Here is an 18,343-nt window from a genome sequence, read left to right as displayed (position 1 = left end):
TTCGAGTCTTTGGGTTTTTTGAGTCGTTCGTTCATCTTACGGGGCTGTCGCGTGATGCTGATTTTGCTAAAATGAATGAAATGACTGGAAAAAAAAATCGTTAATTTTGCTGAACGAGACTCAAAGGTCGGAGTTGGTAAAATGATCCAAACTTTCCATCACTGCTACGAATCAAGTCTTCGAACCACCACAAGTTCATTGTCTGTGTACTCCGACTCATAAAGGTAGAGTATGTAGAAAAACTCCATGTTATTTTTCTCCTACATCTTCAGAATCGTCTGACATCGTTGTACCTTTTTGTTTGTAAACAGCGTTTGACTTACTTGCACTTTCTTAGTCTTCGTGCGTTTGCTTTGTAAACACTGGGTCTGTGGTTCCACCTATGTTCCGCGTGACCTTTTGGCGTGATTCAATAGTATGTGAACGCGCATCCCAGAGCCTGTGCTACACAAGCTTTTATGCTTAAAAAGTATACAATTTTTTTATTTTCCAAAAAAAAATCACAGATCGTTTAGCTAGATAAGACCCTTCTTTCTTGGTTGGGATTGTTTAGAGCCCTTTGAAGCTGCATTTAAACTACATTTTGGAAGTTCAAAATCGGGGCACCAATGAAGTCCATTATATAGAGAACAATCCTGAAATGCTTTCCTCAAAAAACATAATTTCTTCACGACTGAAGACAGAAAGACATGAACATCTTGGATGACAAGGGGGTGAGTAAATTAGTTGTGAATTGTTGTTCTGGAAGTGGAGTTCTCCTTTAATATTAGTTCACACTGACAATGAACGAAAGTTTTAGTGATTTACTCACCCTCAAGCCATCCTAGGTGTATATGACTTTCTTCTCCCCTCGTTCATTTTTTTAAAGTTTGACATCAGCTTTCTTAGTATTCCTCAATCTATTCATTATAAACAATAAAACAAGAATAAAAATAGTAAAATGTAAAAGAATGTCTGTCTTCTGATTAATTTTTTGTTAAAAGTGTATAGGGTTGCTAGAGACCCGAGGTGTGTATTAGTGTAAGTACATTTTTCATGCGCAAAATATGTAAATATCTGATGACCAAATACATGCAGTTGACCTTTAGTATGCAATAAAATATGAATATCACTCTCATTTAATAGTGGAGTGCCAGTGATCAAAATAATGATTTTGTAGTCTTTGAAAACGATAGTTTTGTGAATATGGTTGAGATTGCGAATCAGAGCCAGATGCTGAATGTACTGTGGAAATGCGCTCTGACGATGACGGCGATGGTAAAATCATCTGCCCAAAATGAATCCTTTTAAGTTCCAAAAGCTAACGAAATATGCTTTATTTTATTTCTCTGTAATTGTTCTTAAAATATCCAGAGAGTTTTTTGCTATTGCAGAAGTTAGAGATCCATCTGTGCTGGATATGTAGGTCCGGGTCGCTAAAGACCCAAATATATAATAATGATTGGTGAAACAGCCATGCATTTAAGGGTTAAAAAAAATGTCCTGGCTCTTCAAGCTTTATAATGGCAGTGAATAGGTATTGAGATTTTGAAGTCCAATAAAGTGCATTCATCCATTATAAAAAGTACTCCACACGGCTCCAGGGGTTAATAAAGGCCCTCTGAAGTGAATCGATGCGTTTGTGTAAGTACAAAAGAAGGATTTGTAAAAAAAAATTGTAGAAGGATTTCGATATAAGCCTTTGCTGTAAACAAAACTTGGTTCTTGCAAGACTAGCATATTCTCACCGGAGCTTGCGCTACACCAACGTCCTACGTCATCCACTGGAACGTCACTCTTTTGTCAACGTGTGGACAACAAGTAGCGGAAGCTAGAGATTATGGTTTATGAAGTTTTAAATATGGATAATTTTCTTACACAAATGCATTGATTCATTTCAGAAGGCCTTTATTAACCCCCCAGAGCCATGTGGAGTACTTTTTATGATGGATAGATGCAATTTATTGGACTTTAAAATCTTAACACCCATTCACTGCCATTGTAAATCTTGGAAGAGGCAGGACATTTTTTAATGTAACTCTGATTTTACTTGTCTTAAAGACGGAAGTCATATACAGCTAGGATGGTTTGAGGGTAAGTAAATCATGGGATAATTTTCAATTTTCTGTGAACTGTCCCTTTAACAAACATAAATTCTGTAAAAATAAATCGCTCATTGTGAGTTTATGTTAGGTAATGAATTACCTAATGTTAGTTGTCTAATGTTAGTAAAGTTGTAATGTGTTACCATAACAGTTTTAATGCTTTTACATACTTTATAATTTAATAAAAGCTATTAAATTGATGTACAGTACTGTTCAAGAATTTGAGGTCAGTAAGATTTTTTTTTTGGAAATAACTTTTTTTAATCAGCAAAGATGCATTAAATTGATTGAAAGGCACAGACATTTATAATGTTACAAATTATTTCTATTTCAAATAAATGTTGTTCTTTTGAACTTTTTGTTCATCAAAGAATACTGAAAAAAATCTAACAATACATGTATTTTGAACAGCAAATCAGCATATTAATGATTTCTGAAGGATCATGTGACAATGAAGAATGAACTTGAACTTTAGCTTCATTTTTTTTTTTTTCAGGAAAAATTGAGATAAACTCATGAACTGTACCTGTGCTGAACTCTAGAGGGCAGCCTCACACCTCAAATCCCTTACAATTCTTCATAGAAATGTCTGTAATGAGATCTCTAGCTTTTTTTTTAGTCAGAGAAAACTACTACATCCTCCTCTCTTTTCTAGTTTTCACCGTTAAATCTATAACACCACATAAACGTTTTTTTAGATCTTCCACCAAGCTTTCATGCCATTTTTTACAATTTCTAAATCACAGTTTTGCTTTCAGGCCACTTTAACTAAAGAGCTTTTGAAACATGACACTGCTAATGCATAAGGCATTGTGTAAATTGTTGAGAGAGATCAAATCAATAGAAAAGCATTTCGAAGTGCCCTTGACATGAAGAGACGACCCAGTTACTCGCTACAAAGGATTAGCCAAACAACAAAAAACTTGTCAAAATGTATACGTATTGACATTTCTCCATCTGAAAATCACTTGACGGAGTCTCAAAATGCCTTTCTTTGTGGACGACATGTCCACATGGCGTCATTCTCCTGGCAGACCAGTCCTAACTGCCATCTGAGGAATGTGATATCTGAAGATCACCGGCGAGTACATAAACACGAACGCTGCCTTGATGTGGCGATCACGCATGTGTGTGCGCAGTCTGGAGTTCTAGGTTATCTCCAGTAATTAGGCTGCACCAATTAGGTGTGCTATTTTGGGCAGGACCGGTGGTATTTGCAGTGTTCTTTGTATTTTTATCCGTGTTACATAAAGACGACACACATTTTTAAGGGATGGGATGATGAGTTTTCATGCTTGTGTGGCCTTAGTGTGTGTGTGTGTTTGTACATATGTGTGTTTTTTTTTAAGTTTTTTTAGGAGTTGGTTTTACCGTTTAACTGTAAACATGAACAATTGGGTGTGTCTAGGTTACATGGCATGATGCATTCAATTAGATATTCTGTCATTCAGCCTTCAACGTGCCAATTCATAATTTGTAGCTTGAAAACTACATTTTTAAATTCAGATTGTGTTTGATTTTATTTGCTGGTGTAAAGAGTAGCTTTCAGTTCTGCAGCTCTGAGATGGCTTAGACGGCCCTTGGGAAGACACGTTGACCCTATTTGGATCCGCATCAAAATGTTGTTTATTGAAGAAAAGGGCTGTTTTGTGTTCTCTCGAGGGAGTGGCCAGTCTCTCTGTTTCTTTTTCCCTCTTTTTCATCCGCACTTTCAGCCAGGGCCACATGGAGGGAGAGACTCAGAGAATAAGGTAGTTGTTCCATGCTGGCCTTCAAAAAGGTTACTCTGTGCAACCAGCAACGCCTGCAGGTCAGTGAACAGTGTGGCTGTTTGTTAGCTTAATGTTATTAAAAGGTGGTCCAAATAAACACCCTCGTCCAAGGACATGGTTGTCCATTCCCACTTTACTGAGGACGCTATGCATTCGGCTGCTGATTTACATAATGTTTGTTTTGTGAACACTTGGGAGTCAAACTCAGGGGATGCAGTGCCTTGACAACCATTTAGAAAACAACACAGATGCAAGACATAAAACTAGTCAGCATGTTATTTTGATAGGTTGCTTTCTATCTTCACAAATGGGAGTTTGACTAAAAAACTCAACCTGATTCACTTGAAAATAAACACTTGTGCACAGCCACACTCTTCACTTGTGTCTCTCCTCTTTCACTTCCAAAATCTCCACCCTCTCACTCACAAAAGAGGCGTGTCTGTCTTGAGTAATCCAACACCTGCACCATTCAGGCGTGTTACTGTAACTGGCTAAACAGCCTGGACCTGTGAGAGCAGACAGAGAGCCTAAACACTCATCCCTCTCTGATTTACTTCACTAATTCACACTTTAAAGCTCATGTACCTGGTACAGAGGAAAGAGGGACGAAAAACACAAAAGAACAGAGTTAGAGGGGCTTCTCTGGAGATCCGTATCCATGCTGAGCCGTAGCAGGTGAAAGCGGTTCCTCTCTTTGTCATCCGTGTCGGATATGTCCGTGAAGGATGCCAGCAGTGCCGGAGTTGTGGTGGATGATAAACCGGACCCTTGTGGAACCCAAAGCCAGGATGGGATCGTTTTGGTCCAGATGGCTAGTCTCTCCATGCATATGTTCACCCCAGCGGACTTTAAAGGGAAGTTCAGGAAGATCCAGCCGAGAAAAAGACCTACCATCTTCAAAGAAGGTACTGCTCAGGTTTTGCTTTGGAAGTGTTATGACGTGTGAGTCATCCTGCGTAATGTGTGATTGAATTAGATTTGTCTTTAATGTCCTGCCAAGTCGTAGACTCCCATCTTTACCTCACACGCAGGATATCAATCTCATGTTTCTGGTTGTGTATTTTTTCTTAGTCAGTCAGTTGATAGCCTGCAATTTGTTTCAGCTCATTGTGTGAAATGTTGTGACACAACGCTATGATGTCATGCAGTGACTGTGTTTGAAGACATTCTGGTAGCCTTCAGCTAGAGATCATCGTGCGGGCGGGGATTTTCGTTGAAACTTGTGGCTGTGGTTGTGGTTGTATCGTACCTTTTAATTTTCTTTTCACATTATTAGAGCCAGGTTTTGAGAAGCCACCGTTAAATGTTCATTGTGGAGTTTTGATTTGAATTGTACGTGGAGATAAAAAAAATGGCTCCCATGGGTTGACAGGACCATTTCTACACAGTTAGCGATCTTTAGGGACTAACGTTGGGACCTGTGCCTACGTGAGCGATGGTGAAATGGGGGAAGGGTGGATGTGGATGATGACAGATAGCATCAGCATCAGGAAAGAGATCATTTTGGGTTTTAATTAGACCCTAGTTTTACCAGCATCTCAAATCATCCGGAACCACAGCTGGGATGGTTCTTGAGGAAAGCCAACCTATAGGAGAAAAGGCAAAGAAAAAAAAAAGAAAAGAAAAGACAAAAAAAAATTAAAATGTGAATTTACACTACCAGTCAAAAGTCTCTTCTGCTCACCAAGCCCGCATTTATTTGATCCAAAGTACAGCAAAAACAGTAAAATGTTGACATATTTTTGTTATTTAAAATAGCTGTTTCTTATTTGAATATATTTTAAATTGTAATTTATTCTTGTCATTTCAAAGCTGGATTTTTAGTCACATGATCCTTCAGAAATCATTCTAATATTCTGATTTGTTGCTTAAAACATTTATTATTAATATTATTATGTTGAAAACAGACGTACTAGTATATTTATATACAAGCCAGTATATATATAAGACAGTACTGTATATTTTTAAATATTTAATGGCATCTTTTTTATGACTGCAGGTCACTGATACTAATGTTATTAATGTCAACATCTCATTTGTCTGACCACAGTTCACTGTTTTTCTACTAAAGCTTCTCATCACCCGTACCTGTTCCACACTTGTTTGACTAGCACCTGGTGCTGAGGCAAAGTGGAGCGCACGTCTGAAAATGTTTTCGTTACATGTGGTCGTATAAAGATGTTCTGCGTCTAAATAAACTTAATTCTTGTCAAGAAAAAACAGACGGAAGCAGCAGTTGTGAGTGGGATGGCCAACTGCGCTAAATATTTTTAATGACGTTAAACTGGGAAAAATTAAATTTAAATTGAGAATGAATGGAGAGACTTGTAGGGAAACGTGGGAGATATGCGTATAACAAACCGTTTTGGTTTGATTTGTGGTATAATGTCTTGTGTTTTATTTGGTGCTGTGCTCTCTTGTTCCTTCCTCTTCAAAGCTAAAAAAGGGAGTATATTGAGTAGGGATGTGACGAGATCTCGTAGCACGAGACCAGTCGGATCTCGCGAGATCTCGTAACGATACCCCCATGAAACATTTTGCAGTGTTTACAATAGAACTGCATGATTAATCCTTAAAATATTGAGATCTCGATTCAAACACCCATGCGATCTTATTCCTGAATGACAACGATTTAGCTATGTCTATTAGGACTGTTGAGTGTCATCGTGTCAGTGGAGCGTGAGAAGCACGTTTCGTCGCTGCCCATGTTAATGAATCAGAGGGTCGGGGTAAATGTGAACGCAGAAAGAGCAACACAAACAGTCTTTTCAACCACATTATAATCATTATTTCTGTGTTACAGACATTTAAATAACAGAAGTTTATAGTTTGGGTATAAACACTTATTGTCTACAGTAGCGATCAAAGCGAAAGTATCTTAAAACTTGTATGTATAATAATGCTTATCCTCTTCCGCCAGGAGGTGGCGACAACTGCCCGTTTAAAAAAGTATGTCATTGAATCATTCATTCAGATTTCAATAGTCAAACAAGCCTTAATGATGTGAGACACTGACTCCTTCATTGTTTGTTTGTTTTTTTTATTATTATTTTGTTCAAATAAATATAGGTTTTTAAAAGACTTAAGCAATGAACAGTTTGTCAGAACCACTAGTAAATGACGTTTTTTTGTTTAGTTTTCTAATCTTTTTTTCTCCAGAATCATGAGAGAATCATGGTCTGCAGTTTATTAAAAACAACTGAGATTCTCAATTTATCCAGAATCGTGAAGCTCTTGTTTAAATGTTGTTTATTACTGCTTATGATTCATTAAAATGGAAGTTTAACTTCATAAAGTTCAAAATGCAACTACATTTTTTTGCATTTTGTCTTTTTCAGTTGAATAAAAGACTATTTTCCCTATATATTTGATCATTGAGGATTTCTTAAGAAAAGTTTAAAAATCTCATCTCGTCTCGTTCTCGTGAACCCAGTCTCGTGTCTCGTCTCATCTCGTGGGATAAGTGTCTCGTCACACCCCTAATATTAAGGGTTTCTGCTGAGTGGACGCCTATGTCTCCCATGATTGCTTTTTCAGAGCTGTACTGAACAGGTGTGTCAGATGCCTTTAAGACCAGGAACCCTCACAGAAGCCGTACTGGTTGGCTGAAGAGAACTTATATCAGAGGAGAAACCTTCTGAACACAAAGAGGGAGTTTTTTCTTAAGAGATTTAGCCTGAATTATTCACGTACAGCGATTTATGTAGATTTAATTTACTGACCCACATGTTGTTCCATATCAAAGGTTTGTTATGAAGAATGTTTATGTGCAACAGTGTTTCTCGGCTTTCCTTATTTAATTTTAGCATCTTGACCCATCACTGACTCTTATTGGAAAGAGCCCAATTAGATCATTACTTTTGGAAAGCATTTTGCTCACCAGCACTGACACGGAGCTAGTGTCACGGTAACAGGATCCTAGTCGCTGGATAGTTATGAGTCAGTGATCCCTGTGCCAGAGTCTAACAGCTGGCAGAGGCCGCCTGACGCTCCGAATGCTTGGAATTCTGGGGGTTTCTTGTAAAGATTATCTGAGCGTGACTGCTGTGAAGCTCTCGTAGCAGAGGATAAAATCATTTTACTAGGAATGTCATAAATTGATGTCTAGTATGAGTAATGCAGCAAAACAAACAGTTGACTCAGCATTTAATTGCTCTTCATTAATAACACAAACTAATTTAAGCAGCTGTACTGTTTTTAGCTTGCGCCTGCAGGCATGGCTATACGTTATTGTCCTGCATGGCTTTTATAGCAGCTCTCTTTGTTTGGCTTGGCAATTAAACATCACATCTGAATGCCAGACATGTTTTACGATGTTTACCATGTTTAAATATCCATTCAGCAGACGTACATTGAAAGTCATTGGGGTTCATTTAGAAGTGTATGATTTCTGCAATGCAGAAAACGCAGACAGTATCACAGAATCCAGTCATAAAAATGAAATTTACAGTATAATGCAGAATATCGCAGAATTTGGCAAAATGTGTATTACTATTAATGTTTATTATTATTCAGTTTTAGGAATGAATTATTATTATTATTATTATTATTATTATGTTTTATGAATACATTATTATTATTATTATTATTATTATTATTAAGTTTAATTAATTAAATATTATTATTATTATTATTATTATTAAGCTTAATTAATTAAATATAATTATTATTATTACATTTTATAAATGCAATATTGTTGTTGTTATTATTATTAGGTTTTAGGAATTCAGTATTTTTTATTATTTTATATATTTTTATTAATATTATTATTATGTTATTATTGTTGTTTAAAGTTTAATTAATTAATTAATTATTATTATTATTATTATTATTATTACATTTTAGGAGTTCAATATTATTGTTATTGTGGTATTTAGTTTAATGAATTCAATATTATTATTAATATTATTTTTATTATTATTAGGTTTTATAAATTCAGTTGATTTAGACATTATTTTTGTTTCATAAAATTATATTAAAGCGTTAAAACTGAATCCAGGAAAGTGTTGTTGCTGATGCCATTGACTTTGATTGTATAGGCAAAAACAGTTTGAAACATTCTTCAGAATATCAGAAAAAAGAAACCAGACTGGTTGGAATGGCTACAAAATGGCCTTTGATTTTGTATTTTGAGATAATTTATTTTGTCAGTTGGACAGTAAGCTCTACTTTTAAGTGATTTCTTTGAAGCTGCTCACCAGACGAAACCGTGAGAACGTTTGTGTGCGGTGGAAGTGGAGGGTGTGACCCCAGCTGCTGTGGAGATGTGCCCGGGGCTGCTGGGAGAGCTCAGTGTCAGCTGGGAGAGCTCCGCAGTAGCAGTAAAACCCTCAAGAGACCCACACACTCCTCAATTCAAGACACCGCAAACTGCACATTTCCAAACTTTTTCAGCGCAAACACAATTCATTTTGTATGGATTTATGTCACCACTTTATTGCATATAAATACAGCCTGTTTACCAGAGCTTTGTCAGAAATGGGACATTTTTATGGCTCTCTGAATATGAAGCAAGCTGCAACTGTCATATGCAGTGAGTAATGTACTAAAATATTGAAATAATAAGCAAGTTAAAGCAATTTACACAATATACGTATTTAATCTCTCTCATTTTTTATATTACATTGTTTGGTAATGCATCTTGCAGTATAAAGATCAGTTCCTCTCAGTTTCACATGTAATGTGACAGAACACGAATGATCTTTCTCCAGTCCTTTGGCTGAGAGCTATAATATACTGTGCTAATTACATACTCTGTCAATCAAGTTGTCATACAGTTATACAGCGCGCCAAAACTGCTCTTTTGGCGTAAACATGCTGTATGTTTGCAAAGGGAAGCATTCATACTTATCATTAGTGTTATCGGCATTTCTTTTTAGCTGCTTTCTGTGGACGTCTTAATATAGGCAAGGCAAAAGAGAACAAAAAGAACAAGAATTTCTGAAAAGATAAAAAGAGGAGAACATGTTTGGTATCTCGCCAACCGCTGTTAACAAATATTAAATCAACTGCTTTCACATGGAAACTATTTACTTTCATCCTTCCACAAGTCTTATGTTCTGTCTGCTGTAAAGTGAACATCTGAGAGATTAGCATCACATTCCTTTACTGATGTATATCGACCATTAACGCAACACCACGCTTTGTTTCATTTTAAAAGTATGTTTTGTAAATGAGATGTTTTGCCATCACAAGAATAAATTACATTTTGAAATATTAAAAATGGAAACATATTTTAAATGGTAATAATTTTTCACAATATTGCTGTTTTTGCAGCCTTGGTGGGTATAAGAGGCTCGCAATATTTATAATATTGAAAATTAAATATTTATTCAAAATTAATATTTGAATTTTTAAATTTAATGGAATGCTCTGGTTCCGAAAAACAATTATTTCTGACATGTTGTATACTGGCCATACATTTGTTGTTACTACACAGAATGGGACAAAATGATCAGACCAGCCTTGCAGGTTCGTATGAATCAGCTCTAGTCTCCTCCCTCTTTCTCTTTCTTTTTTCTTTTTTTTAAATGTAAAGGCAAAAGGTGTGAATCAGTTAAATACTGGTGTATACTTAGGACTGATACCAGTTTTCATTTGTTTAATATCTTAAAGCAAAGCTTTCAGTTGCACTTTGTCCTGTAGGGACATTACCCAGTGGTGACATCACTGTCTTGGGAATTAAAGAGAGACAATAATGATGTCATAAAGTTAACTGTTGTGCCTTCTGCATGAGTCAAATTGAATGCTTAGTAATAAAGTACTGAATCACATTTTTGCTTTAGAAACCTATGCAGTAGGTTCTGTTCACTGTATGTGTGTTTGGCTGCAGTTCTGTGTGTCAGCCAGCAGATGGTGTGACAATGTAATCCCATTCCCACACACTGACTTGTCCATCCTGTTGTGCACGCAAGATCACATGATTAGTGTTTGACAGGCTGTTGCCCTCCACCTGCTGCACCTTATAAATACAGTGGGTACGGAAAGTATTCAGACCCTCTTAAATTTTTTACTCTTGTTTTATTGCAGCCATTTGCTAAAATCATTTAAGTTCATTTTTTTCCCTTATTAATGTACACACAGCAGCACCCCATATTGACAGAAAACCACAGAATTGTTGACATTTTTGCAGATTTATTAAAAAAGAAAAACTGAAATATCACATGGTCCTAAGTATTCAGACCCTTTGCTGTGACACTCATATATTTAACTCAGGTGCTGTCCATTTCTTCTGATCATCCTTGAGATGGTTCTATACCTTCATTTGAGTCCAGCTGTGTTTGATTATACTGATTGGACTTGATTAGGAAAGCCACACACCTGTCTATATAAGACCTTACAGCTCACAGTGCATGTCAGAGCAAATGAGAATCATGAGGTCAAAGGAACTGCCTGAAGAGCTCAGAGACAGAATTGTGGCAAGGCACAGATCTGGCCAAGGTTACAAAAAAATTTCTGCTGCACTTAAGGTTCCTAAGAGCACAGTGGCCTCCATAATCCTTAAATGGAAGACGTTTGGGACGACCAGAACCCTTCCTAGAGCTGGCCATCCGACCAAACTGAGCTATTGGGGGAGAAGAGCCGTGGTGAGAGAGGTAAAGGAGAGCCCAAAGATCACTGTGGCTGAGCTCCAGAGATGCAGTCGGGAGATGGGAGAAAGTTATGGAAAGTCAACCATCACTGCAGCCCTCCACCAGTCGGGGCTTTATGGCAGAGTGGCCCGACGGAAGCCTCTCCTCAGTGCAAGACACATGAAAGCTCGCATGGAGTTTGCTAAAAAACACCTGAAGGTGAGAAATAAGATTCTCTGGTCTGATGAGACCAAGATAGAACTTTTTGGCCTTAATTCTAAGCGGTATGTGTGGAGAAAACCAGGCACTGCTCATCACCTGTCCAGTACAGTCCCAACAGTGAAGCATGGTGGTGGCAGCATCATGCTGTGGGGGTGTTTTTCAGCTGCAGGGACAGGACGACTGGTTGCAATCGAGGGAAAGATGAATGCGGCCAAGTACAGGGATATCCTGGATGAAAACCTTCTCCAGAGTGCTCAGGACCTCAGACTGGGTCGAAGATTTACCTTCGAAACAAGACAATGACCCTAAGCACACAGCTAAAATAACGAAGGAGTTAGAAGGAGATTGTCGGAAGTAAACGCCCAGTGCTATGATTGGCTAACAGTTGTGTATGTTTGACAGCCTACATCCTTCACAGATGGACATTGCTGTGATTTATGTTAAAAACACATAGATACTCAGTACATATTACAATCTGTAATAACAGATAAAACAAGTGACCACGTACTAAAAACAGGTGCTCACACTTGTGTGGTGCGACATTACTGTCGAATCCAATATAGTCACACATCATCGTCTTTTGTTTTAACTTCCTAAAAATCCTGTGTCGAATTGTGTTTCTGTTTAGTTTCTATGTGCATTCGCCTCTCTCATTATTTACACTACATGTGCAAATTGGTGAGCGAGGCAGTGTTTAGCCACACTATTACATCATAAAATGGCACATTCCACAACCTGTCATTTTGGCAGATCGCTTTAATATAAGCTGTTTTAAGACTAACACAAAAGTTTTGAGTTAGGATGTTTTCATGGTTCAGTGACCTCTTATGTGTCAAAAGCTCAAGAGAATTTTGATTTCTCAGTTCATGACTTCTTTAAAGAGCTTAATTTTAAAGGAATAATTCACCCAAAAATTTTGATTTGTTGAACTCACCCTCATGTCATCCGAAATGTGAATGTTTGTTCATCTGAATGGATTTGGAGAAATTTAGCATTACATGACTTGCATCACTGCCAATGGATCCTCAGTGAATGGGTGCCGTCAGAATGAGAGTTCAAACATCTGATAAAATCATTAAAATAATCCACAAGTAATCCACACGACTCCACTCAATCAATTACCATCTTGTGAAGTGAAAAGCTGTGTGTTTGTAAGAAACAGATCCATAATTGTGATTGTTTTTAACTTCAAACCATTGTTTTTGGCTAAAATATGAGTAGTCTATTCATAATATTGTTTTCTCCAGTGGAAAAAGTAATTTCATCTGAACCAGGAAAGAAGTATGCACAGATTATACAATTTTTATCTCCTTGTGCTCTCATTCTGACAGCACTCGTTCACTGCAGAGGATCAGATGGTGAGTAAGTGATGTAATGCTAAGGGCCTGTTTACACTAGTGTGTTTTGATGCAAATGATCCATGTCTACACTGTTTTCACTGTGTTTCAAAAATAATCTCCGTCTTCACTACACAAACGAAAATGCAATTCACGTGACCATTCATGCACACTGGGCATGTAGGCTACAACAATAAGCATGATATTATTGTTTACATGGTCATCAAGGATATTCAGAGCGAATGTGGACAGCCACGCCAGTGTTTTCGAAAGTCTCTGTTTTGGTCCATTTACACTGATTCACATGGGGTCTGCAGCGTTTTCGAAAGGGTCAAAACGCTGTAGTAGTGTAAATACCAGGTTTAAATGTAGCAAAATTAATGTGTTTTAAAATGAAAAAGCACTAGTGTAAACGTAAGCCTAATGTAAGCCTAAATTTCTCCAGTTCCCATGAAAAAACAAACTCATCTATATCTAGAATGGCCTGAGGGTACATTTCCAGCAAATTGTCCTTTTTGGGTAAGCTTTTTGGGTAAGCCTTTAACATATTAATATTAAAATAAGATGCCATTAAATATGAATAGTAGTGTGTTTTGTTATTAATGCAACCAGATAGATTGCAAGCTGATTTGCTGAAAGACATAAAGAAAGAAAGTATCAACAAATCAACGTGCAATCTCTGCAGCATCATTTTACTGAAAGCATATTTACTTTATGTGAACTGTCAGGATGGCAAACAGGAACATTGAGGTACAGTTGTTCTGTACCAATCTGGTTCGGGCAGTACTGCAGTAAACAAACAAACCCCTCCCCCTCCTGTTTTCTTGATGTCCTTCTCAGGGAGACTGGACAATACCAACAGCAGCTCTCTCTTTCATTCTCTCTCTGAGAGCCAATCCTCTTAATGCAGAGTGAGAGAGAGAGAGCGGCTGATGAGAGAGAGTCTGAGTGAGGGAGGGGGCAGGAAAGAGAGAGGTAGAGGAGAGAGAGCAGTTGGTGCTCAGAGCTGACACAGGACACGTAGCGAAAGACAGTGCTGCAGCGTATGGCGCTGTGAAGCGGCCTCTCTCTCTCACTTTGCATCACTCCACCAGCTCTCTCTGACTGGATTCTCATCTCCGTATCACTACGGCGACTGAGCCTGCTACCCAGCCATGGCCAGCCAGCAGGACTCAGGCTTTTTTGAGATCAGCATCAAGTCTCTGCTGAAATCCTGGGGCAGCAGTGAGTACGAACTCAACACACACGCAGTATTCTACATCTACGTGAGACGCCGTTCAGTGCATTCGTGTGCTGATCCTTCTGTAGGACAGAGTTGTTTATGTGCATTTCCTCAGTTTTAGATCTAAACCCCATCGGTTTCATGTCAATGTTATCAGAAGACTTAAGTGGTTCAGTTCACTCTGGGATGTTTACATCCTTCTGTTATTTCTGAGATTACTGGCTCTAGTTATCCACTATTCTCACTCGTAGAGGCACTCAGGATGTTACTGATGATGTTAAATGTATGCGTGTGTCCGGTTCATTAGTGTTTGGCTGGAGAGGTTGCGTTATGTAATGACTGCAGACCAAAGGGGCTCGTGACGTGATCAGGAGGATTTGCGCTGTTGTTTTGCATCACGTGCAGCGCTTGAGCACGTCAATACCTCTCAGTGTGCAAACACAACTGCGTGTCAGTGTGCGCCATGTCAAGGTTATTCTATGCCGTGGATGATGTATATAACAGTGACATCATATGTTTCTGATGATGTATGGAAAGTTTTATTTTACAGAGTCTAAGTGGAATATAGGGTTATTGTTTTGCACTTGTGAGGGACAAGTGGAGAACTTTGTGTACCTGAATTATTTCATAAACTATATTAGTTTATTTTACAATCGTTTTGATTCATCATTGATTATTCTGTTGATTATTTGTTTAATGTATTATTAAGTTTATATATATATATATATATATATATATATATATATATAACCTTATGTAAAATATTAACAAAAAGGGTCTGACATTACAGTTTGAGTGTTAAATCAGAAGTGAATAGTTGACATTGAAGGTGCTGTGTGGTAATATGCTGCTGATGCAAAAAGGTTATATCACTCAGTTTAACCTGTATTAAATAGGTCTTAGCCTCACAAATGACCTCTTCAAATACCTACAGTTTGACATGTTAAGTCGCTGCTCTGTAGTGTGTGTTAGAGAAATCTCTAACTTGCATTGTCAGCAGAGGTATTACTGTCAACTGAAGGTGATAAAGATGTGTTTTCCTTGTACAGAGGAGCTGTGTTGCTGTCCAGTGGCTGTTAATTTGTTCCCGTGTGTTTTAGACGTGCTGCTTGAGACCTGTGAAGTAGAACAGGTGGCCTGGTAACAGTCTGCTAACTCACTCAAGCAAATCCACTCAAATCTCTTTCCAGTCCCTCTGATCTCTTTTTCTGCATGCTGTCTATCTTTTTTTTTTTTTCTGTTGCATGCTCTTTCTTTATCAGTTTAATTCGCTTTCACTTGGTACGCTTTCCAGATGCCCAGGCTTTTCTGTTAGACCCACCCTTTTAATGTAAGGTCAGCCTGCTGTGAGTTAGTTTGTGTACAGAGTGATTATTAAAATGAGCTGGAGCAACAAATAATTAAGGTGAGATAAAGAGAAGATGAATGGAGAAAGGGGTCTTGTATGTTTATGTTGATAATCAAAGTGCAGTTTGCTGCCTCTTTTGTAATGCACATTTAGACATGCTTGCTTATTATGGAGAGTGGGTCTCTAATTTGATTACTGTATTATACTGTATTTCCAAACAATCGCATGGACTTAGTAGTCATAAAGATGATGGTGTGTATCATAATTATTGTGTATATACTGAACGGTTGTTTAGAGACTAATGTGTTTCTTTGGCTAAATTTAACCCTCCATTGGTAACATATAAATATCCTTGTTTGGAAAGCAAAGTTTTTCTTGAATATATCATTTTTATAATGCTTTTTGTATGCAAAAGATGTTATTTTAGTGTTAAGTTTTGAACTATTAGGTTTTCTATGATGGTGTCATTATATAAACTTGGTAAACATTGTTTAGACTGATAAATTACGAGTATATAGGTCATCTGACAAAAAGATGTGGCTCACGAGATCCATTTGTTCATTTTAAACTAGTTCCACTATGGTTTTTTTGTGCATTTATGTCATAATAATACATACTGCATTTCACTGGATTTCACTGGATCCACTGGAGTGTGCAGTGATGGTGTCACAACATCATATTTCACTGGATATCATAGGGTCTGTTATAAAAATGATATCAGAATAAGTTGTGACATCGTCACTGCATTTCACTGGATCCACTGGAGTGTGCAGTGATGGTGTCACAACAGCCATTCTGACATCATATTTCACTGGATATCATAGGTCTGTTATAAAAAATGATATCAGAATGGCTATTGTGACATAACTGAGCATTCCAGTGAATCCTGTGGTATCCAGTGAAATGCAGTGATGAAGAGAAATATGATATCAGAATGGCTGTTGTGACAATCATCAATGCATTTCACTGGATACCACTGGATTCATTGGAATGTGCAGTGATGGTGTCACAATGTGTATTTATTAAGGGCATTGTAAATGTAATGCTTTTATAGATTTAACTGAAATTTACAAGTTCTATATATATGCATGTTTTGAAGATTAGTTGTGTGTACTCCCGTTAAAAAGCAATGAATGTGTTAGAAGAGTGTGTGTCAGTGCTGAGGTTAAATATAGCGCCACATAGTCCCTCCCACCCTCTCTCTCTTACTCGCTCAAACTTTCACTCTCTCTCTTGGCTTTGCTTGAATTCCAGCTTGACCTTCTCCTCAGTTAGGGATTGCTTTTATCAAAAGTCTACTAGGAGCTACACAGGAAGGCTGTGTTTCCTTGAACTTGCGGTCTCATGCTCCCATAACTCCAAGAGCGAAGCCCTGCTATTCCAAGTTCGTGGCTGTTTAATACGGCTGCCCAGCATGGTGCGGGTCCACCAAGACAGGGTGAGAAGACAGATGGGAAGTATGGCGCTCTGGTGGAGGTAGAGGGCTAGTTTTGTTTTGGATTACTGAAACTGACACGGGCGCATCATGGAGCTTTCTCCCGTGCGGTGGAGTCGGGCCAGCGTCATCAGCTTCATCAAGGGCCTTGGTAGGTGCCACCGAGCGAAAGGTCTGCGGGTGTGTGGGTGTTGTTCATGTTCTCAACGCTTGCTGTAAGGAGGCTGCATTCTGTGGATTCCTGATAGTGTGTTCAAGGCTCATGAAGCAAGCAGAATATTTCACAGTTCAGCTCCCCTCCTCATTCAGGCTCAACAGCAACTTTGGAGGTGTCAACCTACATCCGCTATTTGTCCATAAATAACGTAGTTGATGTTAATGTTATTTACAGATGACTGTCATGCGAACCATATGTAGTAAGGTCAAACTGACAATTAACAAATGTTCAATGTCTGTTTAGGTCTTGTTTGAAACTAGGCATCGAACAGCTTTTAAATATTCTGGCTTCCGTCTAGGTGGTTTGTCTCATGTCATTTAGCACAAGTAATCATTCCATTGTTCTACCCTTGACCTGAGCAGTGGAGCCCTGGTGTCGGGTCACGAACTCATGACATACAGTGCATTTCTTCATTCAAGCATACAGAAAGAATTTCCGAACTATATCTAAACATCCATGCAGGCGCAATACTTTGACAAACATCCACAACACTGTAACTCTATGTCAACAAGTTTTACACCATTCACATATTCTTTAGAAGACTAAATTGACATTGAAGATGTAATAAGTGTAACTGTGACTGTGTGGAGGAATTGTCTACTTTTGATGGTGGTTGAATGTGGGATTAAGCAGCAGAGCATCACTGTTTCTACATGGATTGCTTTAGTTTTAAATGAGCAAAAACTAGTTAATGAGAGCTCTTTTTAACAGCCCTGTAATAACTGTTCATTAAAGCATTTATGTAATCATCATTGTGAGGTAAATGCCTCATTTTAAGTCACTTCAAGTCTCTTAAACTTCTCATATTGCTGTTAGGATTTTTTATTCGTTTTGCAGCTTGTGACTTGTAAGGTTGCAGGGGTCTATTCTAAGAGGAGCACATGCTCGAAGCCCCTGCAGCCACATGACGTGGGCTCCCCCGGCCCCGGCCAACCTGCTGACCCCCTTCCCCCCTTTGGGAGCGATGACATGGTCTTGCCAAAAATGAAAACACCAGCTGCTCCATCCCTGGTCAATGTGAGATGGTGCTCTCAAGGCACAGACTCAGGCCTTAACCCTAACACTGACAGCACCACTTTCAGCATCTCAAATCTGTCAAAATATCTGCTAATCTGACAAGACGATTCTATCTCAA

At 38.1% G+C, this 18,343-nt stretch overlaps 1 protein-coding gene across 1 annotated transcript in view; it reads left to right on the top strand.

Moving 5' to 3' along the window:
• Positions 1 to 4,332: 4,332 nt before the first annotated feature.
• fryb (furry homolog b (Drosophila)) overlaps positions 4,333 to 18,343 on the top strand; it is a 63,542-nt gene continuing 49,531 nt past the window's right edge. Inside the window, 1 exon segment of the mRNA XM_051120535.1 lies at positions 4,333 to 4,761. Within this exon segment, the coding sequence (XP_050976492.1) occupies positions 4,569 to 4,761 (193 nt within the window). The 5' untranslated portion in view covers positions 4,333 to 4,568.

The sequence above is a fragment of the Labeo rohita genome, chromosome 10 (genome assembly GCF_022985175.1).
Source record: "Labeo rohita strain BAU-BD-2019 chromosome 10, IGBB_LRoh.1.0, whole genome shotgun sequence".
NCBI lineage: Eukaryota > Metazoa > Chordata > Actinopteri > Cypriniformes > Cyprinidae > Labeo > Labeo rohita.
Note: the sequence above shows the minus strand (reverse complement) of the source record. Positions and strands in the feature narration are given on the sequence as shown.